The sequence below is a fragment of the Triturus cristatus genome, chromosome 2_2, assembly GCF_964204655.1.
Source record: "Triturus cristatus chromosome 2_2, aTriCri1.1, whole genome shotgun sequence".
NCBI lineage: Eukaryota > Metazoa > Chordata > Amphibia > Caudata > Salamandridae > Triturus > Triturus cristatus.
Window position 1 is genome coordinate 1,206,958,769 of NC_140582.1, and position 27,225 is coordinate 1,206,985,993.

A 27,225-nucleotide genomic window follows, 5' to 3' on the forward strand; every position below is an offset into this window, starting at 1 on the left:
CATTGCGTTAGATTCCACAAGCGCTGTTACTTACGCGTTTGAAGTAAGAGATGACCGATTGTAGAGACATCTGGGTGGCATTTAAGAGCGGTGGTTAGTTGCGGTCTGATTTCTGTAGTAACTTTAGCAAGTGAGTCTAAGTATCCGGCATTATATTGTGTGAACAGCAAAGATAGGGCGGGGTAAGCTGTCTAAGCTAAGAGAGAACATTTTTAATTTATTACACCTTTTGCTGTACATATGAGTTTTTCTGTATTAGGGTTATGAACCTTTTTGTACAACTACATACAGCATGACTAACATGTAATGACACTGTTGGCAATGAAGCATTGTTCTGATCTGGTTTTCTTGTATTTATCTTGTAGACCCCTGAAGAAGGGTCGATATGCGACCCAAAATGCATTGGTTTTGGAAAAAGCACTGCCAAAAATAAGATGCAATCATGAACAAATGAATTATGAATTGAAAAGATGAATGAATAAAGTCATGGAATAATGTGAAACGAACAAGTCTTGGAGTACATGTTTGAGAATTTCATAATATTGAGTTAAGAAACATTTTGTTTCAAGTTAAGGTGCACACATCCCAGGGACTGGCTTGTCCAACCCATGGATCAAACTGATTATAGACACATGCTCACAAGTATTTTACCTATACCCCTGGAGGGCAGAGCACCTTCGTGGCATCCCTGCATGCCCTGCTTTCCCTAATCTTGCATCCCCACTTCACCCAATGCCTACATCCCTACATCTGTTTTTCTGTTATACCCTACATACGCTTCCTCAGCCATGCATCTGCATTCTAAGTTAACCCTGTATCCATGCATCTGCTTCCCTGCCAAACCCTGCACCGCTGCACCAGCCTTCTTGCTAAATCCTGCATCTGCCTTCTTGCTAAACCCTGCATCCATGCATCTGCTTCCCTGCCAAACCCTGCATTGTTGTATCTGCCTTCTTTCTAAATCCTGCATCCACCTTCTTGCTAAACCCTGCATCCATGCATCTGCTTTCCCCCTTAACCCTGCATCTGTACATTTGTTTCTCTCCTTTACCCTGTTGCCTGGACCTCCTTCTCTCCTTAACCCTGCATCTCTGTCTGTTTCTCTTATTTACCCTGTATGCCTGTATCTGCTTCTCTCCTTAACCCTGCATCTCGACGTCTGTTTCTCTTCTTTACCCTGTATGCTTTGACCTGCTTCTCTCCTCAACCTTGCATCTCAACCTCTGTTTCTCTTCGTTACCCTGTATGACTGTATCTTCTTTCCTCCTTAGCCCTAAATCGCTACCTCTTTCTCTCCTTTACCCTGTATGCATTCATCTGCTCCCCTCCTTAACCCTGCATCTCTACATCTGTTTCTCTCCTTTACCCTGTATACCTGTATCTGATATCCTCCTTAACCCTGTATCGCTATCTCTGTTTCTCTTTTTTACTCTGTATGCCTGTACCTGCTTCCCTCCTTAACCCTACATCAGTTTCTCTTCTTTACCCTGTATCTGCTTCCCTCCTTAATCCCGCATCTCTACGTCTGTTTCTCTTCTTTACCCTGTAGCTGCTTCCCTCCTTAATCCCACATCTCTACCCCTGTTTCTCTTCTTTACCCTGTAGCTGCTTCCCTCCTCAATCTTCTGAATAGCTGGAGTGAGGGTGCGTTCCTGAGGTTCAGGGAAGGTTGTTCCAAGGATTGGCTGCGAGAAGGATCGTCCTCTGCTGTTGGCTCGCAAAATCCATGGGGTGTCTGCGATGGAGATGAATTGCTGTGGCAGGGCCGTTGGCGGAAGTTCATGCATTTGTTGATGTATGCTGGCCCTTCCTTATGTAGGGGGTCAGCATCTTGACTGGGAGAGGAGGTTGAGTAGGACTGTTGCCGCTGAGTCTTGTATTGCTTGGAGTCTCTTCAGGAGGAATGCAGTGATTGCTACATAGAGCGTGATTCCATAGTCAAGTACGCTCCCCTCCTTAACCCTGTGTGCCTTCATCTGCTTCCCTCATTAACCCTGCATCTCCACATCAGTTTCTCTTCTTTACCCTGTGTGCCTTCATCTGCTCCCTCCTTAACCCTATATCTCTACATCTGTTTCTTTTCTTTACCCTGCATATCTCGGTTAATATCCTACATAAATGAGCCACCTTAACTCCAACACAGGAAAACCTTGATGTAGAAAGTGCTTCCCTGTCGACAAGGCCGAAGAACGCTATTGACATGGTAGCCACAACGCGCAGGGAAAGAATAAAGGACGCGCTTGAGACATTATTTTCTTGCCGTGAGGGGAACGGCCGAGCTCTGGACACCGCCACTTATTCCCTGCTTGCCATTACTCATCCCAAAGCTGTGAGGGGAACGGCATCGCTCAGAAAAGCAAACTACAACCCCCAGAGGCCTTAGCGCTCCTAGCGTGCAGGACGTCAGCTGAGGGCAGGAAGCCCTCTTAAGCCCGGTGTGCCTCCCGCAGCGCGGGACGCGCTTGAGACATTATTTTCTTGCCGTGAGGGGAACGGCCGAGCTCTTGACACCGCCACTCAATCCCTGCTTGCCATTACTCTTCCCAAGGCTGTGAGGGGAACGGCATCGCTCAGAAAAGCAAACTACAACCCCCAGAGGCCTTAGCGCTCCTAGCGTGCAGGACATCAGCTGAGGTCAGGAAGCCCTCTTAAGCCCGGTGTGCCTCCCGCAGCGCAGGACGCAAGCGGGCAGTGCCCGGGCAAAGCCCGGGCCAAGGGCAGGCCCGTCCTTGCCCGTCATCGCCAGACATTGCCAGGGCAGGGCCAATCCCCTAACGTTGTTGTCCCGCTGGAGTCCTGAGGGTCGTCACTTCTTGCTATACTCCTCTGGTCTGCCTTACTGCCGTCTATTGCCCCTGCTGCCGGTACCGTACTGTATACCGGCGCGGTTGCAGTGAGGGGAGGATTACTTTCTCCAGCATCCCTTGCGGCAGGAAACCGCTCATGCCCTTTCGCGCCCGGAGGTGCACTTAACCAGAGGAGAGCTCCTTTTGTGGCCCTCAGAGGTCTGAAGTGATTGGACTGGGACTGCGAACTGGGTCTTTTTAGTGCCGGATATCATTTGCAAAAGTGAGACTTTATTTGTTTTATCTGCTATTAGTGCATAGTGTTATTTGCTCTGTTTACCATTTTATCTATATTTGTTATAATGCCTAAATATTAACCAGATAAAACTGTTCCCGTGCCGGGGACTCTAGATAATTACCGGGTGAAGCGAATAAATCGCATAAATAACGATCGTAGGGTCTCTCTAGGACTGGGGAGCACATTAGTGGAGGAGGAAGTTATGACCCTGCCAGTGGTTGACATAGATGGGGGCACTAACCTGGATATCAGAGATAGGGCTGAGATATCGGTTGTTGCCCAGGTGCATGCAGAATCACAGGAAGATTTGATGGACACCTCCACTGAGGAAATAGTGAAAGTACCATTAGCACCAAGGCCGGTGCGTTCCTGCAGGAGAGCACAATTAACCTCTTCAGTGCCCATGACGAGATAGTCTCGTCATGGAGCACGGTTGCGCTGTGCCCATGACGAGACTATCTCGTCATGAACCCCACCCACTAGTGCAACGCCCGGCACAGGAGGGGGAAAGGGCGTGGCACTGAAGGGGTTAAAACGGGTTGGGAAGCACAACAAAAAAAGAGTAGACCAAACTCAGCCGGTCTGCAGTGGCTTAAGATCCTCTACTCTCAGTAGAAATATTGAGGGTGATGCTAATTTAAATCTAGAGCAATTTACCCTATTGATTAACACTCTGGAAGTGAAGATAGAGGCTAAACTAGAGGAGATGTTAAGACCTTTGACAACTATGCTTGACACTCTGGCATTGGAAGTAGACAGACTTGGTGGTCTGCTAACTACACACCTGGCATCAGCTATTACGGCTGGAGCTAAGGCTGTGGAAAAGGAGCAGGAAATTATGACAGGGAATGTCCTTTGGATTCCACAGCAAACCGCTGTAGCAGTACCTGCTTCTCCTGTGTCATTAGCCATACCCCCGCCGTCTACTTACCCCACAATAGCCCTGGAGGGTAAACATGACCTCAGACATATGAGGAAAAGCCGCTATCTTAAACTTCCACCTGATTGCGCACCATATGTGACGGTGCTGACAAATGTACCACCTTGTGATGACCACTCAGCTCCACCACACGGGGAATCTCACACCTCACTAAAAAACAAAACAGTTGCATGGTTCAGTAAAATTGTGGTTTCCCTGTTGCATATTCGGACCAAATATTAGCAGTAAGAAGGGTGAATTGGGTTGGTCCGTCCAGAAAAACAAGCAGTGGGGACTTTATTGTCGTTAATTTTAGGCATCCCCAACATGTGGCAACAGTTTTGCTAAGAGCATCCTCACTAATGTGTAACATGGATAGTATATGTGTTTGCCCATTGGGCTATTTTTATGCACACTTGAACAAAGATCCGCGCCCGCTAAAGAGAATCAGGCCAGCAAATCCAATTCAGACCCCTGCCTTTGATGCACCATATGTGTACAATGTTAATCAAGGTGGGTGTGGGCCTTCTGGAGAAATACCGAATAAATTTAATTTTGCTGGTTATTGTAATAATGGGCTTAACGTGGAGACACAGAATAGATATGATGCTCTGTCTGGTTTGGAGGCGTGCGACTGACGGGAGGCGTCTGTGGGTCTGGGCAATGTAATACCAGCTGGGTTGTCACCCATCAAGATCACACAGGCTGAAGCTAGTTATAATAATGTTATTTCCTGGAATATTGCAGGCCTGGCAACAAAGATGGCGGATGATAATTGGATGATGTACATCAAGCAATTTATGGTCATCTGCCTGCAGGAGACATGGTCGGTGGAATGTGACCTTTTCTTGGAAGGGTACAAGGCATTTTATGTTCCTGCAATAGTATCAAGTAGAGGCAGGCCCAAGGGGGGTTTGGTGATTTTTATTTCCATTCAACTCTCTTGTAAAATTCGTAGAGTTTTACCAGCAAATTCGGGATTTGTGGGCTTAGTATTGAATGGAGAAAATTGTCTGGTTAACTTTTATAATGCTGTTAATGTCAACACAGGATCTAACCAAATATCTGCTTTAAATGTATTTATTAATTCTTCACTGAGGGATTGCCTTCATAATCTCATGATTATGGGAGATTTCAATGTTCATCCTTGCGGCGACCCCCTGTCGAAATGTCTAAAGGATTTGCAGTGCGACCGCCTCGGCGGATTGCATCTGGAACACACGACGGAGGGGGAACTTTTTAATGACTTATTGAACTGTTTAGATCTTTCTCTGGCTATGTCACTGAGGGATCCCACAATGTGTTTTAACACCCCTACTTTTAAAGGTCATGGGAGGGGTACTTTCATTGACTATGTGTTACTTTCTTTGCCCATGCAGTCATTTGTGGACTCTTTTAATATTGAACAAAGTGAATTCAGCGATCATAATCCACTCACTGTTCATTTGAAGGGCCCTTGGATAGTTAAAGAAGAGCGGAAATGTATCAACGGCAGGTTGAGTACAACTGACGGGAGACGGCGCCTTAGATGGTCAACGATTACTCCTGACCTATTATATAAAAATATTAGGGAAAACTGCACGCAGGATATAAAGAACTGCATTCAAGAAGGGGCAGATCCGAATCAGGTTCTTAGTGCCTTCCAAAGCCTGGCGGAGAAGGTGTCTGAGTTGATGATGGTCCCAGTAAAGAACTCAGTGAATGAGGGTCCGAGATGGTTCAATTATGCTTGCTCTAAGGCAGCACGTAATTTAAGGATAGCCTTGGCAGCCAACCCTAGAATAAAAACGGATGTAAAGTTGTGTCGCAAAGAATATAAGTCTGCCATTGCCTCACGTAAGGAGTTTTTAAGAGTGGAGGCTTGGGAAGAGATTCTTGACCCCTCCACTTTAAAATGTAGCTACAGATTTTGGACAGTAGTTAAAAAACCATTTTTGGTCCAGGATCCGGGTGATGGCCTAGAATGTTGCATAAAAAAGGAAGAATGGGAATCACATTTTAAACAATTGTATAGTTGTGTGGCGGCTGAAGGTGTCAATTTCCCTCCTGGTAGCAGTGATGGAATTATTATGTTTGATAAAGGCGAGGTTATGGAGGGCATAGAGGAACTCACAGCCAGGAAAGCTCCTGGCCCTGATGGGATCCCACCAGACTTATATAAGTCTGATCCTAGTTTCTGGGCTCCCATTTTAGAGTCTGTCTTTAACGCTGCTGCTGAAATTGGCTGTCCCCCTTCATGGGGAGTCTCAACAATTGTCCCTGTCTTCAAGAAGGGGGATAGGGGCAGTCCTTTCTGCTACAGGCCGATTTCACTTATAGACTCTATGGTCAAGGTTGTGGGGAGAATTCTGCTGCAGAGACTGTCAAACTGGGCGCTAGAAAATAACATCATGTCCATTTCCCAGTATGGCTTCTGCAGTGGTCGTTCCACTATAACCCAGTGCCTTAATCTTTTCCTAATATTAAGCAAATACACTGTTGTTCGGAAGGGAACTGTCCATCTTGCCTTCATAGATCTGTCATCAGCCTTCGACTGTGTTAACAGGGGAAGGCTGTGGCAATCCATGTGGGAGAAGGGAGTGGATAGTGGGATTGTCAATTTTCTGATGGACCTACACAGTAACACTAGTGCTAACGTTAGGTATTCGTCAGATTTGAGCACCACTGGCAACTTTGATATTAAGAAGGGTGTGCGTCAAGGATGTATTCTCGCCCCCTTTCTTTTTAATTTTTACATTAATGAGTTAGATTCCGTTCTGCAGACGGTACAGGCTGGCTGTCCCAGAGTTGGCAGGCGGGGTATTCCAGTTCTTTTATATGCAGATGATGCCGGTTTTAATCTCTAGAACCGAGAAGGGTCTTCAAGCCTTATTAAATGCTTTTAAATCGTTTATGACAGAAAGAGACCTATTGGTCAATAATTCTAAGTCATTTATCATGCAAGTTGGCATACAGCCAAAAAGGAACTTTGTATTTAAATTAGATGATGTATCTATCCCCATTTCGAAATCGTTTTCGTATCTTGGGGTCCTATTTGATACTAAATTAAGTTGGGGCCCCCATTTGGAAAAAAAGAAAGGGGAACTGGCAAGGGTTAATGCTACTATTTTTAACTTTGCATCGAAATAATGCCATGATGAAACTTTACAATGCCAAATCAGTGGCAACTGCTGTTTACGGCAGTGAATTATGGGGCTATGTGGCTGGAGAACAGCTACAGGTGGCCGAAAACGCTTTTATGAAACGTCTCCTATGTGTTTCAACTGGTACATCTAATCTGGCAGTACACGAAGAATTGGGGGCACAATATTTATGTGACATTTTCTCTCTGCGCCCTTTGACTTGCTGGGTAAAACTTTGGCTGAACCAGGACATCCCATTAACCCACATGATCGTGAAAGATGTCTTGTCCCTTGACAAGGCAATGCGCTCCCCCTGGTTAAAATATTTGAAATCCTGTTTCGCTCGACTGGGCCATCTGGAGCTATTTGAAAATCCAAGCGGGATCGTAAATGGGGATTTGGAGGCAATTAAGCGCGTCTTTTATATGAGGAGAAAGGTTCAACGTGAGGAAGAGGAGCTTTCGAAACCCAGCATCAGGAAATATGTCATGTTAAAAACCTGCGAGACAATGGAGCCTTATTTGATGGGCTCATTTAGTTCCCATGAGAAGTTCCTGTTGTCAAGGTTTAGGTTAAATATCTTCCATCATCTGTTAATTAGACCTAAAAAAGATATTTTTAATAAGGCTGCAGCTCCCTGTGGCTGCGACGGAAAGTCTCCACAGGACATGCTGCATTTTATATTTTTATGTAAATTTTATGAATACCCTTGCAAACGTTATCTGGTTGCTCTTTTAAAGAAACTTAATTTTAATCAGATCAGACCAGCACTAATGTATTTACAACTTTTGCACAGCGACAGTGTTCTCCATGTAATTGAATTTTTAAAACTCTCTGTTAAATTGAGAACTTGTATGGACCAATGAGGTTGTTTCCCTTACTGTTTGACTGCCTCATCTACTTCAGGTCTTTACTATGCCTTGCGCTATTTGCACTTTACTGACTATGAATTATTGTACGGTATTGGTGATATCTGTTTGGTTATGAATTATGGCCCTTTAATATTTGTCTTTTTTTTTACTGTGATGTTGATATGTATACTTTTATGGTTTGAATCAAAACCGAAATAAAGTCTTTATTGATTGATGAATAAAGGACAAAGGCAAAGGGGCCCCCTGGTTCAATGATGCTTTAAGAAACCTGAAACAAACCCTTCGCCAGTGCGAGAGATCCTGGCGGAAAGCTTACGACCCAGGCGCCCGGTTAGAATATCACTCTATGTTTGCAGTCTATAAAAAGGCAATTCTAACAAGGAAAGCAGAATTCTATGAAGCTAAGATTTCGGCTGCTGACAATACACAAAAATAGACTTTCTGAATCCTAAAAGAGCTGAGACAAGATAAGGAACAGAAGCCCTCCTTCTGCCTGGAAGACTGCAACTGTTGAAAATTGAAATAGCGGTGTGAGTAAGCCTTTACTGAAGACATGAGTTCCCCTTATATGACCGAGTTTCTCTCGTTACGTTGACTAAAGTCTGGACTCCATTTTGTATTGTCATGCCTCCACGGAGAAGAGTCCTATCTTCGTGTTAGTTGCTCTTGCAATCTGCCTAGTAACAGTCTATAAATAGCTCCTTTGTCTGTCTGGCGCATGCCCAGACTTGACCACATCTGTTATCAGTTAGTCCTTGCTTGACCATGTTTTCGCGGGCTCAAGGAGTGTGTCAGCTCCGCCCATATATTGATTCTGTATCGAAAATGACCATAAAAGGTAATATTCTTTGCCTCATGTTGTATCCACCCACTTATGAGCCCCTCTTTGTGTATAAAAGGGGACCGTGTACGCAAGTTCTTTGTGCTACTCTATGCAATACTGAAGGGTGTTGTATGGATTGTAGGACCACCCTTAAGGGTTAATAAACTTTGTCTTTGTACTTTGCAGTTTCCGTGCCAACTTCCTTATAGATTCCATTGCAGAAGAGCGAACCCTTGTGTCCTGCGGGCCTAGCTGGGGCCTGTATTCATCACAACAAGTTCCAGTCCTTTTTCTCAATGAAAGTGAAGGACCTACTGATGGAAATTCATCTTACTCCGACGTTCCCTTGCCCTTTAGCACCAGCACACCCGCCCCCACATTTGATAAACCACTCATCACCTTTCCCATGCTCACCCATGACTCCCTGTCTCCCTTAATATGGCGGGTCTAGTCAGGATCACCTGCAGACCCCTGTCCACCAAGGATCTTTAAGGTGAAACTACCTGGGATAGAAAGTGAGGTTCAATCCCTCGAAGCAGGGCACATCCCCACTAACTTTAAGGAAGCTCTTGTTATCCCGCTTCTAAAAAAAAAAAACAGGGGCAGATGCGAAGAACCTAAAACATTTCAGGCCGATTTCCCAACGCCCATTCCTGGCAAAAGTGCTGGAACAGTACGTGCTAAAATCTCTGTCACACCATATAGAGGAAAACCACCTCTTACAATTCAACCAGGCAGGGTTAGGGCTCATCACAGCACGGAAATAGTAATGCTGTCTGTGCTAGATGAACTAAGGCTAAGGGCCGACAAGAAAAAGCCATGTGCCCTGGTCTTGCTGGACATATCCGCGGCATTTGACACGGTCAATCATGACCAACTGTTGTCGCGGATCTCGGAGCTGAGCATCCAGGGCATGTGGCTTACATCTTTTCTTAAGGGTCGATCCCAGAGAGTACAGCTGACTGACCATGTGTCCGACCCAGGCATACTCTTGTGTGGGGTACCACAGGGCTCGGCGCTGTCACCTCTGCTATTCAATGTCTACCTTTAGCCCCTGATAGCTGCATTGAATCTCATGGAGTGTCAGATCTATAATTATGCCGAGGACACTCAAATTATCATCCAGATAGACAGCTCCCCGACCGCCCACACAAGAATCCAAAACATTCTCAAATTTACTGTCAACTGGATGACAGCCAACTCCCTCAAAATTAATCCCGATAAGACCGAGGTACTGGCCGTCACTAGACTCCAACCCCGGGAGTGACTTCTTTTGGCCACAAGAGCTGGGCACAAATCCAGAGCCGGCCCTGGCCGTAAAGAGCTTGGGCATCAAAATTGATGCCAAGCTTTCCATGACCCAGCAGGTGTCAGCAGTAGTGGGAACATGTGTTGGCATGCAAAGACAGCTGTGAAAACTTGACCCCCTTCTCACCTTCGCCACACTCAGAATGGCTGTATCAGCCATGATACTGTCACAACTTGACTATGGGAACTCCCTGTATATCGGCCTCCCTGGAAAACTGCTGGCCAGATTACAGGTCATCATGAATGATGCCACCAGACTAATTTTCAGAGCGCCTAGGAGGGCCCACGCCACCCCCCTCCTATGTCAGCTGCACTGGCTCCCGGTCAGGCAGAGAACCAATTTTAAGGGCTTCTGCATCGTACATCAAGCCATCTATGGCCAAGCCCCTATGTACATCAATGATTGTCTAGTCAACTATACACCTAGCAAGGTGCTACGGCCCTCGGAGGCCGGCCTGCTGGCCTGTCCCCGTTTTAGCTTGTCCTCTGAAGGAGGAAGCGCCTTCTCAACCTCCATCCCTCAACTTTGGAAAAAGCTGCCGGAGAATGTGCGTAAGGAACACGCCCTTCTCCCGTTCAGGAAGAAGTTAAAAACAGTTCTTTTTTCGGAAGCCTGGGGCACAATCTAATCAATTAACATCTCCTCATGTGCTAGGGTAGTATTTCTACCTCTGTTTCTCTTCTTTACCCTTTGTGCCTGCATCTGCTTCCCGCCTCAACCTTGCATCTCTACCGCTGTTTCACATCTTTACTCTGTATGCATTCATCTGCTTCCCTCCTTATCCCTGCATCTCTACCTGTTTCTCAGCTTTACCCAGCATGCCTGTATCTGATTCGCTCCTTAACTCTGCATTCCCCCTTCTTTTTCTTTGTTAAATCTTGCATCCCTGCATCTTTCTTCCTGCTGAGCCCTGCATCCCTTCATTTACTTCCTTGCTTCACCCTGCATCTGCTTTCCTCTGTCACTCGTCATCACTGCATCTGCTGAACCCTGTATCCCTTCATTTCCTTTCTTGCTTAATCCTGCACCTGCTCAACCCTGCAGTCAAAGATTCACCCTGCATCTTCTTCCTTGGTAGACCATGCATCGGTTTCCCTCGCAACCCCCACTCCTGCTTGTCTTCCCCGTGCCTGATGCTCCCTCGTCCCTTCCTGTGATGGAGTGTTGCCTGGCAACTGGCACCCCTGATTGAGGATGCCTGGGAGAGCCCACAGAACACCTGGAGTGAATAGAACCAGGCACAGCTGGAGGAAGGCTGGATGGGCTGGGGAGAGGCATCCCGTCCCAGCTGGACCAGTGCTCAAACTTACAAATAAAGTTGGCCTTTTGTTTGCCTGGCCTCCTGCCAGAGACAACACTTTTAGATAAAGGTGACCCCCGGGGGCTGGGGTTTTGTAACTTGTCTGGACTCTGAGGAGATTGTGTGCACTGGCCTGGAGCAGATGTGTGCCGGCGGAGGGCTCGCGCAGCTATCTGCCACAGGCCTGTGATCTGCAAGAAGCCAGGCTTCAGGAAGCTGCCACGACTGAGACCCCCAGCTCCCCGGGTGAGAAGATAGTAACAAACCCCTGTCCAAGAGGTCAAAGAGAAGAAGCCGGACCCTTCTGACCGGGTCAGGGGTCAGGAGCCACGAGGACCTTGCAGGGCCAGCTTGACAGAAACCAAGAAGTGCAAATTCAGCAAGAGGCTGCAGGCCAGCAGAGGAGTACCCTGGCACTGTCCATGAGCTGCAGAGGAGCACCCCGGCACTGTCAGTGGTGAGCTGCAGAGGAGCACCCCGGCACTATCCATGGTGAACTGCAGAAGAGCACCCCGGCACTGTCCGTGGTAAGCTGCAGAGGAGCACCCCAGCACTGACCGTGGTTAACTGGAGAGGAGCACCCTGGCACTGTCCATGGTGAGCTGCAGAGGAGTATCCCGGCACTGTCCGTGGTGAACTGCAGAGAAACACCCTGACACAGTGTGTGGTGAGCTGCAGAGCAGCACCCCGGCACTGTCCATGGTCAGGAGCATGAGGAGCACCCCGGCACTGACCGTGGTGATCTGCAGAGGAGCACCCTGGCACTGTCCATGGTGAGTTGCAGAGGAGTACCCCAGCACTGTCCGTGGTGAACTGCAGAGGAACACCCCGGCACAGTCTGTGGTGAGCTGCAGAGGAGCATCCCGGCACTGTCCATGGTCAGGAGCATGAGGAACACTCTGGCACTGTCCGTGGTGAGCTGCAGAGGAGCACCCCAGGGCACTTTCCGTGGTGAGCCTGCAGTGGAGCACACCGGCACTGCCCGTGGTGAGCTGCAGAGGAACACCCCAGCACTGCCCACGGTGAGTTGCAGAGGAGCACCCCAGCACTGTCCGTGGTAAGCTGCAGAGGAGCACCCCGGCACTGTCCGTGGTAAGCTGCAGAGGAGCACCCTGGCACTGTCTGTGAGCTGCAGAGGAGCACATTCCACGACCATTTGCATAGATACGTACAAACCCCAAAGGGAGAACAGATTCACAGGATATCGAAACGGGGAGCAACCTTTACAACGCAACTATTACAACACACTACACTTACAACGCAGGCATTACAACGGAACATCCTTTACAACGCATGGCACTACAACGCATACCATTACAACGCATACCATTACAACGCAGACACTACATCGCATGTCACTACAACGCAGGCATTACAACGCATACCATTACAACGCATACCATTACAATGCATACCATTGGAGTTAGAATATTAATTTTTTACCCCTACATTATCCAACACTTACCCTACTGTTGCACCCCCTGGAGATAGAATAGTAATTTTTAACACCTACACTATCCAACACTTACCCTACTGTTGCACCCCCTGGAGTTAGAATAGTAATTTTTACCCCTATACTATCCAACACTTACCCTACTGTTGCACCCCCTGGAGTTAGAATAGTAATTTTTACCCCTATACTATCCAACACTTACCCTACTGTTGCACCCCCTGGAGTTAGAATAGTAATGTTTAGCCCCAATACTATCCAACACTTACCCTACTGTTGCACCCCCTGGAGTTAGAATAGTAATTTTTACCCCTATACTATCCAACACTTACCCTACTGTTGCACCCCCTGGAGTAAGAATAGTAATTTTTACCCCTATACTATCCAACACTTACCCTACTGTTGCACCCCCTGGAGTAAGAATAGTAATTTTTACCCCTATACTATCCAACACTTTCCCTACTGTTGCACCCCCTGGAGTTAGAATAGTAATTTTTACCCCTATACTATCCAACACTTACCCTACTGTTGTACCCCCTGGAGTAAGAATAGTAATTTTTACCCCTATACTATCCAACACTTACCCTACTGTTGCACCCCCTGGAGTAAGAATAGTAATTTTTACCCCTATACTATCCAATACTTACCTTAAATGCAATGTAACATTATGCGTTGTAATGGTATGCGTTGTAAAGCTGGTATGCGATGTAATGGAATGCGTTGTAAAGGTAGTTTTTTATAATGCGTTGTAGCGTCATGCGATGTAATGGAATGCGTTGTAGTGGATGTTGCGTTGTAAAAATTGCGTTGTAAGTGCATGTGTTGTAAAAGTATGCGTTGTAACGTCATACATCCTATCGAAACACTTCTATATTCAATTTAATAAAAACATTTGATTTAATAAAAACTTTCAATCAAATATACATCATACTACACAAAAAGTCTAAAAAAATAAGTCGGACAAATGTGATAATACGTAAATAGTCTTGTTAGTCCCGCCTTAGTGCTGCCTTCTCTTCATTTGTCACCTCCCATGGCGACTAGCCCCTTTACCTCGGTTGTTACACTGTACGTGTTATTTAGACTGTGAGCACTATTTCCTTTATTCAGTTTCCCCTACTGCAGGCACAACGTGCTTTGGTGCCTTGTGTACCCCCCTCCCTGCCGTTGTCATGCCTTGTTTACACCCGCCTGGCCGCTGTCCGTGCCTTCTCCCTGCACGTGTGCTATCTGTGCCTTCTCCTTCCCCGTCCCCCCTGCCCTCCCGTTGGACGCCTTTCATTTGCAATGCAATAGGTCTTGCATTTACGCTAGTTTAAGCTCGTGGAATTGTAAATGACAATGCCTTTTATTTATGTTTTGGTTTTTAAACCATTAACCCCTTCCCCGCTCATGACGGAACCGTTCCGTCATGAGCCACGGTTGCCGTGTGCTCATGACGGAACGGTTCCGTCATGACACGACCGTTGGCGGCCGCTCCGCCTACGCGGCGCTGTTTCCCCGCCTGTGCGGGGGGACAACGCAAATGGGCGGAGTCATGACGGAACCGTTCCGTCATGAGCACAGCTCAACCGTGGCTCATGACGGAACGGCTCCGTCATGAGCACAGGCCCACCGCGCTGCCCCCCTGCACCCCCCAGCGCTGCAGCGGAATGTCCGCAGCAGCGAAGGGGTTAATAAAAGGCATTGTCATTTACAATGCCAGAAGCTTAAACTCGTGTGAATGAAAGACCTGTTGCATTACAAATGCTTGTTTTTTTTTTTCTCATCTTTGGTCTTATTGTCTCCAAGGGGATCTCAATGTATATTTACAAATTTCTTTCTTTTATACCATTTTTTTACTTGTTGTGATTTAATGGTTTTTTTTTCTGTACCCTTTGGCCAAATAATTGTTTTTTTAAAAAAGACATAACTTAGATGATGAGCTGGTTTCAGCTTCAGGTGACATTTGACCATAAAAATAGAAGTGATCTGATTTGGATGAACTAGATCACACTTGAAATTATGGTGTGGATGATCGTGGACATCTTTGATTACTTGATTTTTGCATGATTTGGTACCTTTGGGTGGCTAAGCATTGATAAATTTAAGAGATATTGAATTAGAATTGACTAATGATAATGAGTGTTTTCCTGTAGATTGATCCTTAAGTGATCACCATGCTCTTATTCATGATTTCTTTCTTTTTCCATGACTTCATCCTTAACTTTGGGTTTTTTACATTACCACTTCAAGTGTTATTTTACTGTACTCACTTTAGCACTATTGGTTACATTTGGGTACAGGCTTGGAAAACTTGATGTGTAGGATTGGTTACATATTTAAGTTTTAGAAATCATTTACATACATTATGATGAGCATTACATATTGCAAAATTCTGTTCAAACTGTTCATATGTGGCATGTGACCCGGGGTTTACTGTACTCAGTTATTGAATTTGGCGACATATATTTGTTAAATATATTGAAACTTGTCTTTATGATATGATTAGAGATCATTGGTGTAATATCTTGCACATGAGGAATGACTGGGATTTTTCTAAAACCCTCCACTACCAAGCACCCCACTAAATGCGAACTCAAAAAAGTACTTTATACGTCTTTTGATGCTGAAAGGGTAGCTAGGGAGTCCTTGAAATCTAGTGTTTCTGGTTATTTAGCTTGTAATTTTATAAATTACCCCACACCCAGATATTTAACCCTCCCGTTGAGTCATTGGGAGCGAGGCCTTATATTTCGCCTTAGGGCAGGCACCATTAAACATGCACTTAGTTTCCCTTTATGGAATTTTAATGACCAATGTGCTGAGCCATGCCCCTGTGACTCCCAGAGCAGGCAAACAACTCTACATTTTTTATTCTTCTGCAAGTTCTATATGAAGTACATCAAATGGTTTTTAACTCCGTATTTTAAAAAATTTAAACCAATTAGCCTGGAACCCGCATTTTCTATGATTTTGTCCCTGGACGATGATGAACTTGTCTTTAGTGTGAGCTCTTTTTTAAAAACTGTGGTTCGTGCCCGGTCTACAATGTCTTAAAGCTTTGATGGTTTATTTCCTATGTGTAAACAGTATTTTATCTTACCGCATGATTTTACAATTGTTTTCTTTTGTACTTTTATGGATTGTCAATGATCCGAATAAAGTTTTCATTGATTGATTGATTGACTGGGAGTTGCCTTTAACTCATCATATGAATGAGGATCAAAGGCTTAGGATTACATATGGTATAACAAGCTCTGGCCACATTGATATAACCAGGGGTGTCTCATCTCATGGCAAATGTATGTGAATCATTGTTTTGTTACACATCACACTATATTTAATTGCCATTAACAACATTGATTTCTCTTCTTCTTTGTATTTATGAATGGAATTTATCACCAGCCTCTGCTCCTACACTTTCATATTTCTGTGTTATTCCACAAAACTGCCTCACTATGCATATAGCCCATACATCAGGACATTAATAGTTTGTAGGTTTAAGTCCATGTGAGTGGGAAAACGCAAATGACACAAATAAACATTGACTTCTTTAATATACATGGATGAAATTTAGAATAACTCGGATTTCAGGAATACCACCACGTGTTTCCATCTAGAATTACTTTACAATTGACACAGTACCTCATTATGGGATCACTGGAGAATGTGTAACTCTTGTTTGTTTGTTCCATCATATGGCAAGGTATTAAAATTAGTGTCATCCTGTAGTTAAATATATTGATTTATGTTGAGTATCATATGTAATGATTTACACTTAATTTCATGATTTGTTTCATTTTGTCAATTCTTCGATGTCTATGATTATTTCAGTATCTTTTCTATGGTGTGTGGGTCTATCCTTTAACTGGACAAAGGCTTTTGAAAAAAATGATTATATATTGAGGCCGTTCCCACAAACCATTGCAAACCCCGGTACAATTAGGTGGATATGATCGAAAAAGTGTGATGGACTTCCAATTTTATTAATTTCTGTACAACCTTTTCAAACATTTACAGTCATTTATAACAAACAAGTAATTTGTTCACATTATTAATAACTTTTAACAATTAAAAATTAAAAGGAATAATTGGTAATATTATTTAGCAGCATTTTTATTATATATAATTTTCATGAAATATTTTTTTTAACTTTTTTAAAATGTCATTTATCATTTTGTAAACATTAATAAATAAATAGTTTTTATAGCATTTATTTCTTTACGATGCAAGTCATTTTGGGATGTTTCTGTAGTCTGCAGTTGCAGTTTCCCATTGCTTCTCTTTGATTTGGCTAAGACTATTTTACACTTACTTTGTAAGGGTTATTGGTGGGGTGAGGGGTTAGTTGACTACATTGAGAGTTATGCAAGCTAATGTTTTCTAGTGAATGCTATTTTAGTGTGTGTTTGTTAATTTAGTATATGTTAGTTTGTTGAGGGTAAAGCAGTGGGCTTTGTTGTAAAATGTACAATTTATATTTATTTTATATGTGCTGTCCATTTTTATCATTGTTTTAATGTTCTTTTATTGTGGTGCATCTTATATCAGGATTATAAATGTTGTTTGGGTGGGTTTTTACAATAGATTTTTTCAGTTGGTGTACTTTATTTTTTATCTGGATTATTATTATTTTTTCAAGGAAATATACTTTTTGATTATTTTGAAGCCAACTTTTTTTTTCTTCTTCCTTGATTTTTTGTAATCCTGTAGCATTTTGCGGATAGTTTTGCAAGGGTTTTCAGGATTATTGGAGTCATACTAGGGGTTCTATTTTTGACTAGTTTAGTTTTTAGTTTTTTTTTATAGATACTTGTTTACGAGTGTGTTTTTGAAAAAGATTTATGAGTGTTATATTACTTTATTTATGCTATCGGGTGGGCTAAGGTAATTTGTTGATGGTATGTATATTGATTTATTATGTGTATGTATGACTTTTTTAGTACAAAATTTATTATAACAATTATGAGTGAGAATATTTGTCTTTAGAATTATTTATTTATTGAGAATGGCATTTAAAAGTTGATTTAATCATAGTTAGAAATAAATATTAATACATTTTGAGTGTCCGCCTTTTAGGGGGGTTAAGGTAATATTGTTGTGATTTGGACTAGATATGGTCAGCCTTGTTTGTAAGAAAAGAGTTGTAATTTGCATGCTGGGAGTTCATGCATTTCTTTAGTTTAATTAGACATTTTGGCCTTGAGTTCTGTTAGGGATTTTTCCTATCTGAGTTCCTGGTATCTTGTGTTTTTTTTCAAGTACTTCTATGAATAAGTAGAATGTAGGTGGCATCTTCCAGATCTCATTGGATGGAATTGTCCCACCCTTTCACTGCAGTATTTACATTTGCTTCTTGGGGCACGGTGCTGTATAGATGTTCCACTATGGAATGTAATACTTGACTTGGTTTAGAAACTTACCACATTTTGTCTCTAATGCAGACAGAATGTGGACAAGACTGGAGTCTGCTAACCAGGGCCCGGTGCCAGTGCCCTCCCCTAAATATGATGCATGTAAATTGGTAACCCCATTAGGCAAGGATTTTAACCCCCTTATAAGTCACTGGTAAGTGGTACCATTGTTGCCCAGGACATGGCAGTTAAAGGAGTCACCAGGGCTTAAAGCACTGATTTTGCCACCCAGAGTGACCCGAGTAAACAGATGAATGCAGACATGCCATTACAGATAGCATGAGCAGCGCATACTGCTCAAACTCCACTCTGCCCTCACCATGAGCTGCAAGATCGCAGCACTATTTTTAATATATGTCAGTCACCACTAAGGTAGCCCTCCTGAGCTCAGGAGAGAGGTGCATCATATTAAAGGAGTGGACATATAAGTACAAGCTTATATATCCCTATAGTAACGCACTTCCAGGAGAATGCTTGTCCAAATACACAACAGATCTTGCTTCATATAGGTCAATTATTATGCTGTTGTGAACACAAAGAAACCAATTTGAACGATATTCTAAAATTTCATAACATGGTCATTTGAGATATTTTTATTTGATATTATATCAATGTCATGAGGAGTGCTCATTTATTGTGAACTCACAGAAATAAAGGGCAATTAGCATATGAAGTACAACATGTAATGGTAGTGGTATTTGTAGAGACCCTGATGAAGCAACCTTGATGTCGTGAAACCGTGTTGGTCAGTTTCAAATCAAGAAAATAATTAAAAATCCTTTTTGCAGTTGATACCCGGGGAGATGAGAAAATTAGATAGTTACCCCAAGAAGGCTAGCCGCACCTCTAGGGTGGACTACCTGGCCTGCACAGCCAAAGACATTTTCTGCCAATTTTAGAATAAATGCTTCTGAATAGAAAAGATGCTGTGTTCCACAGAAACTGGTCACCTCCGGAGCTGATAAGCAGCTGAGAATAGGAGTCTATTGACTACCACCACTCACTTCCCTAACTGCCCTAAATCTATGATTTGTTTTTAAGAGAAACCCCTGTCACAGCATGCATTACAAAAATATTTGGTGCATTTCCAATTATCATTCATGAACAATTTGAAGACCTTCTTCTTCAGCAAAGACTTCAGTGGTTGGTTCATACCTTAGTACAATGCCGACTTCAACTGTTTGTCATATTTATACTTTTCAGCCACTTCTTTCTTAATTTTGTTGACTGAGATTCTAATAACTTGGGTAACAATTGCTTTTCACAAAGGCAGATGCTAATAAAAAATCTAAAAAGCATCAAATAAAAAACAAGGAGAGTGTGCGGCACACTGAGATTGACCATAGGTTTTTATAAAATTGTTCCCTCATTTGCTTTCTCTGCATATCTCAGCACATTCACTTTTGAAAATGGAAAAAATTTGCAGTTTTTATTCAAAACTGACATTTCCTAAATTTCTAAAGCTCAGCCTGACATTCTCACAGTTGATCAATAATACCAAGAATTCTGCCCCACGTATCGGCTCTTATACACCCTGATCAGGCAGGGTTCATGCCCAAGAGGGCCACCAGACACAATATAAGGCGGGCACATGTGGCGGTGGCGGCGGTTCGACAAACCGTGGAGCAGGCGGCGCTCCTGTTGGCAGACATGGATAGGGCCCTTGATTCTTTGAGTTGGGTATACCTGTTTGCCTTACTGCGCCGACTCAATCTGGGCCCGCACTTTCTTTCCTATCTCCGGCTCCTCTATACAGACTTTACGGCGACTGTGCGGGTGGCGGGGGTGGCATCTACTGTCTTTCCCATACAGCGGGTACGCGGCAGTGATGCCCCCTGTCCCCATACCTGTTCGTGCTGGCGATGGAACCGCTGGCGGCGTGGGTGCATATGGATGTGCAGGTCTGAGGTTTTGAGTGGTCTCCGGAGGTGTCATACAGAATCGCATTATATGCGGATGACGTCCTGTTTTTCCTTACGAAGCTAGATGTGTCGGGCCGCGACTCCTACGGATTATGCAGGTCTTTGGGGAGACGTCGGGACTTTATATGAATCCTCGCAAATCTACACTGTGGATTCTGGGGGATCGCTCGAGGCCCGGTGCGTGGGCGAGGGATATTCAGCTGGCTGCAGGAGGGCTGAAATACTTTGGGGTGTTCCTTTGGGAGGCTCTGGTGCTTTCTTGGGACCGCAACATAACGCCGGTGTGGGAGAGGATCCGCTCGGATCTCAAGACCTGGTCTCGAATGCCACTGACGCTGTATGGCAGGTCAGCAATATTTAAGATGGTGGCGCTGCCTAGGCTACTATACCAACTGAAAAGCTATCCATATCCGAAGCCGCCTCGATGGTTCCGGCAGGTGAATTCAGTGTTGGGGCAGTTTCTGTTGGAGATAGGGTAAAGTGCGAGTGGCCCTTAGAACATGTTTTCTATCCTCGTATTGCGGGGGAATTGCGTTTTCGGATGTCCTGTTTTACTACCAGGCCTCGCATCTCCTCGTTCTCAACGAGTGGTGGTATGGGGATAGGAGGGACCCGCTGTACGCATTGGAGCGGCTGCTTATGGGATCTAATACACAACACACCATCCTGTACTAGGCGCAAGTGCGCAGCAGTATGCCGTCGACCACGCGAGTGGTTTTCCTGATCTAGCGGCAAGCACTGCGTCGGATGGGTTGGTGGAATGTCTTGACCGAAGAGACCCCCCTCTGGAACAATGGGCGCTTCCCATACCTGGTAGCGCTAAGGGGCTTCCACGTTGGCATCTCGACATTGGGAGACGTTATGAGTGGCACGATGCTTAAATCATTCCAAGAGAATTCTCTATGCCCCGATCACAGTTCTATAGCTATCTCCAGCTGTGCCATGCACTGTCCCCTAGCCTGGAGGGTCTGACATCCCTCCCCGAGTTTAGTCCGTTGGAAGCGAGACTCTTTATGGGGGACCTGGAGACCAAAAAGATCTCCAGGATCTATCAGGCCCTAGTTATCCATTGCTCTACAAAGCTCTGGAAGTTGCAGGGAGATTGGGAGTCTGAAGTAGGTGCCCTAGATGAAGAAGACTGGAGGGAGGCCCTGGCGGCTCCTAGGGAAGCGGCTATAGCGATGCGCTTGCGCCTCATACAATTCAAATATCTGCATAGGGTTTACTTCACCCGGGCCAGACTGTTCCGAGCGGGTATGATTGCCGCTCTGGATTGTCTCCGGTGCGGCCAGGAGGAAGGAACATTTCTCCATACTACTTGGCTCTGCCCTGCCTTAGACCGGTACTGGAGGGGGGTCATTACCTGCCTGTCCGAGGTACTGGGGTGGGCAATCCCACGAACGCCACGAATTGCACTGCTGCATGTCATGGAGGGCATTGGGGGTAATATATATAAGCGGCATCTACTGCGGCTTGGCCTTACACTAGCAAAGCGGGACATCGCTAGAGCATGGAAGGCACCTCGAGCTCCATCGGTGACCGCATGGAAAAACGGCCTAGACTTCTGTATGGGTCTGGAACAGCCCATATTTGTGGCCCGGGGATGTCCACGCAAACACTATAAAATATGGGAAAGATGGGCGGATTACCGAGAGCTGTGGCTGAAGCAACCAGTGGAGGAAGAGGATCATTTATGGGGATAATTTTTGAGACTGGTCAAGCTGGGAGGGGCGCCAGGCTGGGGGCGAAGACGGGTGGATCTATCTTATCGAGATATGACATGGCAGCAGGACTTTAAGGCTGTGGTGGGGAATATATGGACATGGTGCGACGCAGGGGACAGGGTGGGGGGTGTTGGGGGGGGTTTGTTATCGTTCGGGATATAATTTTGTGGCATTGCTGGATAGCAGGAATAAAAATAGATTGCTTTAGTGACATAATGCAATGTGATTTCATTGATGACCCCGATACCCAGGGTGCTGTAATATATATGCAATCGACAAATAAAATATGTTTAAAAAAAAAATAATACCAAGAATATATGGCAATTAGATTTTCAGACGAAGAACCACCTGTCGGATGTCAAACAGGAGAACATGAAACTGATTGCTTCATTCAAAGAGAACACATCTACTCTCATGTCGGAGCAAGAAACCAAGGGTGAGTGGTGGGCTTTCATATCATATCCTCATGGTACTGTGTTGTAATGTATTGAAGCACTGTGGTAGAAGCTTGGCTTCAGAGGAAACAGACGATAAAGGCTCACTGAGCAGGATGCGGAACTCATGATATGCAGTTCTCGCTGCCCGTCTTCTTTTAAAAAAATATTCAGACTACTCAAGACTAGACATTAAAGGTTACTCTTTTTCTGAGCCTTACTTTGTTCATGAAAGGTCATGTGTCCTTTGTTTGAGGCCATAACCATGGACTGTTAATCAATCTATTCCTTCTTTATCACTTTAAACACAAATGGAGATGTGCATTGTATTTATTTGGTTCAGCATTGCAAGAATTTGTTTAAAATGTTGCCTAATGGATTAGATCCAGTCAAGAAATATTGTTGACATATTTATGTGGCAGGGATGATCCAAATAACTGTGCTACACCATAAGACTGGAGACACTCTATTCTTCTACACTAACGGTTCCCGCGCCTCATGAACAGCATGGGAAACACTGGGTTTTCGACAGTGGAGCCTCTTAAGGCTCCCTCTTCAGAAACCCTATTGCTCAGACTCACCATCCAAATGGTTGACATACAAGATATCCTCAGGATATCCTTTGTATGCGTTTCTTCTGTTTGCAACCTTAACGACAGGTGTGAAGATTGTGAACAGAAACATCAACATTGGCTCCCATACTCTGGGAGAAAACTACAAGCATATCACGCCCATTGCTGTTTTGTTTTTACTGAAACAATGTACTGATTTTGGGGTTTGTTTCCTGTAACAAGAACAACGCTGATCAAGAGGCCATATCATTGCTGTCCATCCACTGTTGCACGTTCAGTAGAGTGGAAAGAGTACTTTTGGTGTAAATTCCCATCCAGAATTTAGCTGATGGACTGCTGCAGGGCCAGTAGCTCTGATTCCCATTTTTAAAGTAATAACTGAAAAACGTGTGGACACTGTCATAGCCAACACTTACTGATCTAGAAAAACCTTACTGGCACAAAATAATTTTGGAGTTGGGCATTATAAATTGAACAATGACCTGACAAGGGGCATAAGAATGTGCTTTAAATTATAGAGAAGCCAAGGACGATTCATGAGACCTCTTGATATGATCAGAAAAGACTTGTTGCTAAGTTACCTGGAATAATTTAACAGCTTGTAAATAGAAGAGCTTTGGGCCCCCCCCAGTCACCTTAACCCCTTCTGTGCCCATGACGAGCTGGACTCGTCATGGAGCACAGTCGTGCTGTGCCCATGACGAGTCCAGCTCGTCATGAGGCATTCCCTGGGGGCACCAGAGGGATTCCCTTTCACTAAAAATAGCCTCGGGAGCTGGGGAAGAGCTTCCCCAGCTCCCGAGGCCCCCCCCCCTGCTTTCAGTGTAATGACGATCGGCGCGCACGTCGCGCCGACGTAATTACACTGAAACTGAAACTGAAATGAGCCAAGAGGCTCATTTCAGTTTCACTTTCTACGTGCTCAGGGGGCTATCTCAGCCCCCTGAGCACGTAGAGAGACGGGAGAGGTATGGTTGGAAAGGGGAGAATCTCCCCTTTCCAATGGTACCCCTCCACAGGAGGGCGATCCCCAAGCAGGGATCCACCCACTAGACACCAGGGAGGGGGGAGCGGCCCCTTGGGCAAGGGCCTTTGCCCCCCCCTAATTTTGGCACCATGGAGTCTTTTTGCCCCCCCTGGGGGGCAGATGGGGGCAGTAGCCCCCAATTGCCCCCCCGGGGGGGCAAAAAGCCCACTAGACACCAGGGAATTTGAAAAAAAATTGGGGTGGGGGCTGCCCAAAACGGGCAGGCCCATGCCCCCACCCCACCCCCCAATTATCACAGTCTTTGGCATTGGCCCTTAATCTGCCCCTTCGGGGGGGCAGAAAGCCCACTATACACCATAGATATGTTTTCAGGTTTTTTTAGGGTGGGGGCTGCCCGAAACGGGCATGCCAATGCCCCCACCCACCTGCCATCATTACAGACTTTCTACCCCCCCTGGGGGGCAGATTGGGCATTAGCCCCTAATCTGCCCCTTGGGGGGGGCGCAAAGCCCACTTGACACCAGGGATTTTTTTCAAGCAATTTTATTGAGGGTGATGGATTTTATTTAAGGTGGAGGCTGCCCGAAACAGGCACGCCAATGCCCCCACCCCCGCCACCATTACAGCCTTTCTGCCCCCCGGGGGGCAGATGGGGCAGCAGCCCCCAATCTACCCCCCGGCAGTGCGCCTCAACAGGCAAGGGTCCTAAACGTAGTGCACCTCACTTTTGGGCCCTTGCCCGTGGCGGGTCCTTAGGCCTCCCACACAAGTGACAATGGTTCACAGTGTTCTGGAATCTGCGTGGATCCACAAATTTCCACCCACCCCGCGTTCCCCAAAGTCTTCCAAGAAAAATGGTACCTCACTTGTGTGGGTCAGCCTAGTGCCCGCGACAGGAAACGGCGCAAAACGTAACGTGGACACACCTCAATTTTGTAGCGAAAAATGACCCTTCTTTGGCAAAGTGCCTAGCTGTAGTTTTTGAACCATAGCTCTGTCGGCACCTAGGGAAACCTAACAAACCTATACATTTTTGAAAACTAGACACCCAGGGGAATCCAGGATGGGGTGACTTGACTGCCTCCCACCAGGTTCTGTTACCCAGAATCCCTTGCAAACCTAAAGAATTGCCAAAAAAAACACATTTTCCCCACATTTCTGTGGTGGAAAGTTCCGGAATCTGCGTGGATCCACAAATTTCCACCCACCCCGTGTTCCCCAAAGTCTTCCAAAAAAAACGGTACCTCACTTGTGTGGGTTGGCCTAGTGCCTGCGACAGGAAACGGTGCAAAACGCATCATGGACACACCTCAATTTCGCAGTGAAAAATGAACCTTTTTTGGCAAAGTGCCTAGCTGTAGTTTTTGAACCCTAGCTCTGCCGGCACCTAGGGAATCCTACCAAACCCACACATTTCAGAAAACTAGACAGCCGGGGGATTCCAGGGAGGTATGGCTTGCGTGGATCCCCCAACGTTTCCTTACCCAGAATGCCCTGCAAACCTCAAATTTAGCTGAAAAAATCACCTTTTTCACACATTTTTGTGGGGGAAAGTTGTGGCATCACCGGGCTGACACAAATTTCCTACCACCCAGCGTTCCCCCGGGTCTCCCGATAAAAATGGTGCCTCACTCGTGTGGGAGGCCCAAGTACCCGCGACAGTCAAGGGCCCAAAACGTATTGAGGCGACATGAAAATTGCCTACCTCAAAACGACCTGGTTTTGCAAGGGGGGTCACTTGGGTTTTTGGCCCGTTGCTCGGCGGCCACCTGGGGAAACCTATCACACCCAAACATTTCTGAAAACTAGACACCCGGGGGATTTCAGGGAGGTATGGCTTGCGTGGATCCCCCAACGTTTCCTTACCCAGAATGCCCTGCAAACCTCAATTTAGCTGAAAATAATCACCTTTTTCACACATTTTTGTGTGGGAAAGTTGTGGCATCACCGGGCTGACACAAATTTTCTACCACCCAGCATTCCCCCGGGTCTCCTGATAAAAACGGTGCCTCACTTGTGTGGGAATAATTAACTACCACAAGGGCAGCCCTAACCACCTGAACCAGGGGCAATCACTAATGTATCCTAACAATGGTTCACAGTGTTTACAAAATAATCAACATATAAAAAATATATATGATCAACACATAACCATACAAATTATACCGTATTCCTAAAAGTAATGAAAAACCAAACAAATTATAAAAATGGATAGAAAAATGGAAAATAAGGCCCTTATACAAAAAACAACTTTAATCATCAGCATAAAATATTCTTAAATAAAATATACTGCTCAGACATACAAGCTGGTACAAATAATCAATTCAATAAACATATAAAACCAGACAAAAATGGCGTACACAAACAGAGATTTACATAAAAGTCGGAGTTCCAAAACAACACTGGAACTTCAACACACAGAACAATGTGTCCTCTATGAATTGTGGCCACAAATGCGTCGACGGCGTTTCGACCTTTGTCACAAGTACATGGTCATCATCAGGACAATTAGATAGCTGAGCATCTCACCAAGTAATCTATAAGGTACAAAATTACCGTTTAGATATTTACAATAAAAAACTTTTTTCTAAAAGAGTTTTTTTCAAAAGGGCCTAAAAAAAGGGGGTATGAGAGTTTGTGAAATAGAAAGCTGAAAAAATAATAATATATAGCCACACCATCACCAACAAAAATTAGGTTTGTTGTGCAAATAAGAAGGGGAAAAAAATCTTGTGACCCCAAGAATAAAAAATTAAATTGAAATAAGGAAGGGGGGGGAGGGGAGGGGGGGGGATGGGGGGTGAAGCAAGAGGAAGGTTATAATTTTATTAATTATTATACTCACTAAATCCTTGATACAATCTAGGGTACAGTTTATATCCGTGCTAGTGTATCGGTTGAATTCTAGAGTTCTATAAAGGAGAGAGTGGGTACAGCTCTATCAATGTTTCACCAAAGCAAGATTAACCAACACCAAGGTATAATCCATCGAAGTTACTTACATATAGATAAGAAATGTGAGCTCTTAAAATTCAGCTTCCATTTGCTTAAGAATTCAATAACTGTAACAGAAAAACCAAAACTAATATAAATCACTGTGCACAACCTGCTATGTGCCAACTCAGAACTCAGTATCCAGACAACCGATATTGCCAACTGTAAATATGCCAAACATAAATTACCTTAGGGCAGTATAATTATACACATCCTGCTTGGTCTGACAAAAATCCCAGACGTATCAATCTTCAGGGGGGTTCCCAGACTAAAATAGAACCAAAGCGGGAGAGGATAAGTTCGATATAATGCGAGA

At 44.9% G+C, this 27,225-nt stretch overlaps 1 protein-coding gene across 1 annotated transcript in view; it reads left to right on the plus strand.

Annotated features, from left to right (window-relative positions):
- The window catches only part of LOC146863402 (C-type lectin domain family 4 member K-like), a 483,702-nt gene that overhangs the window by 162,914 nt on the left and 293,563 nt on the right, over nucleotides 1-27,225 (plus strand). The window contains exon 3 of the mRNA XM_085642828.1: nucleotides 22,250-22,357. Coding sequence (XP_085498954.1) covers nucleotides 22,250-22,357 — 108 coding nt within the window. The remainder of the gene's footprint in view (nucleotides 1-22,249; nucleotides 22,358-27,225) is intronic.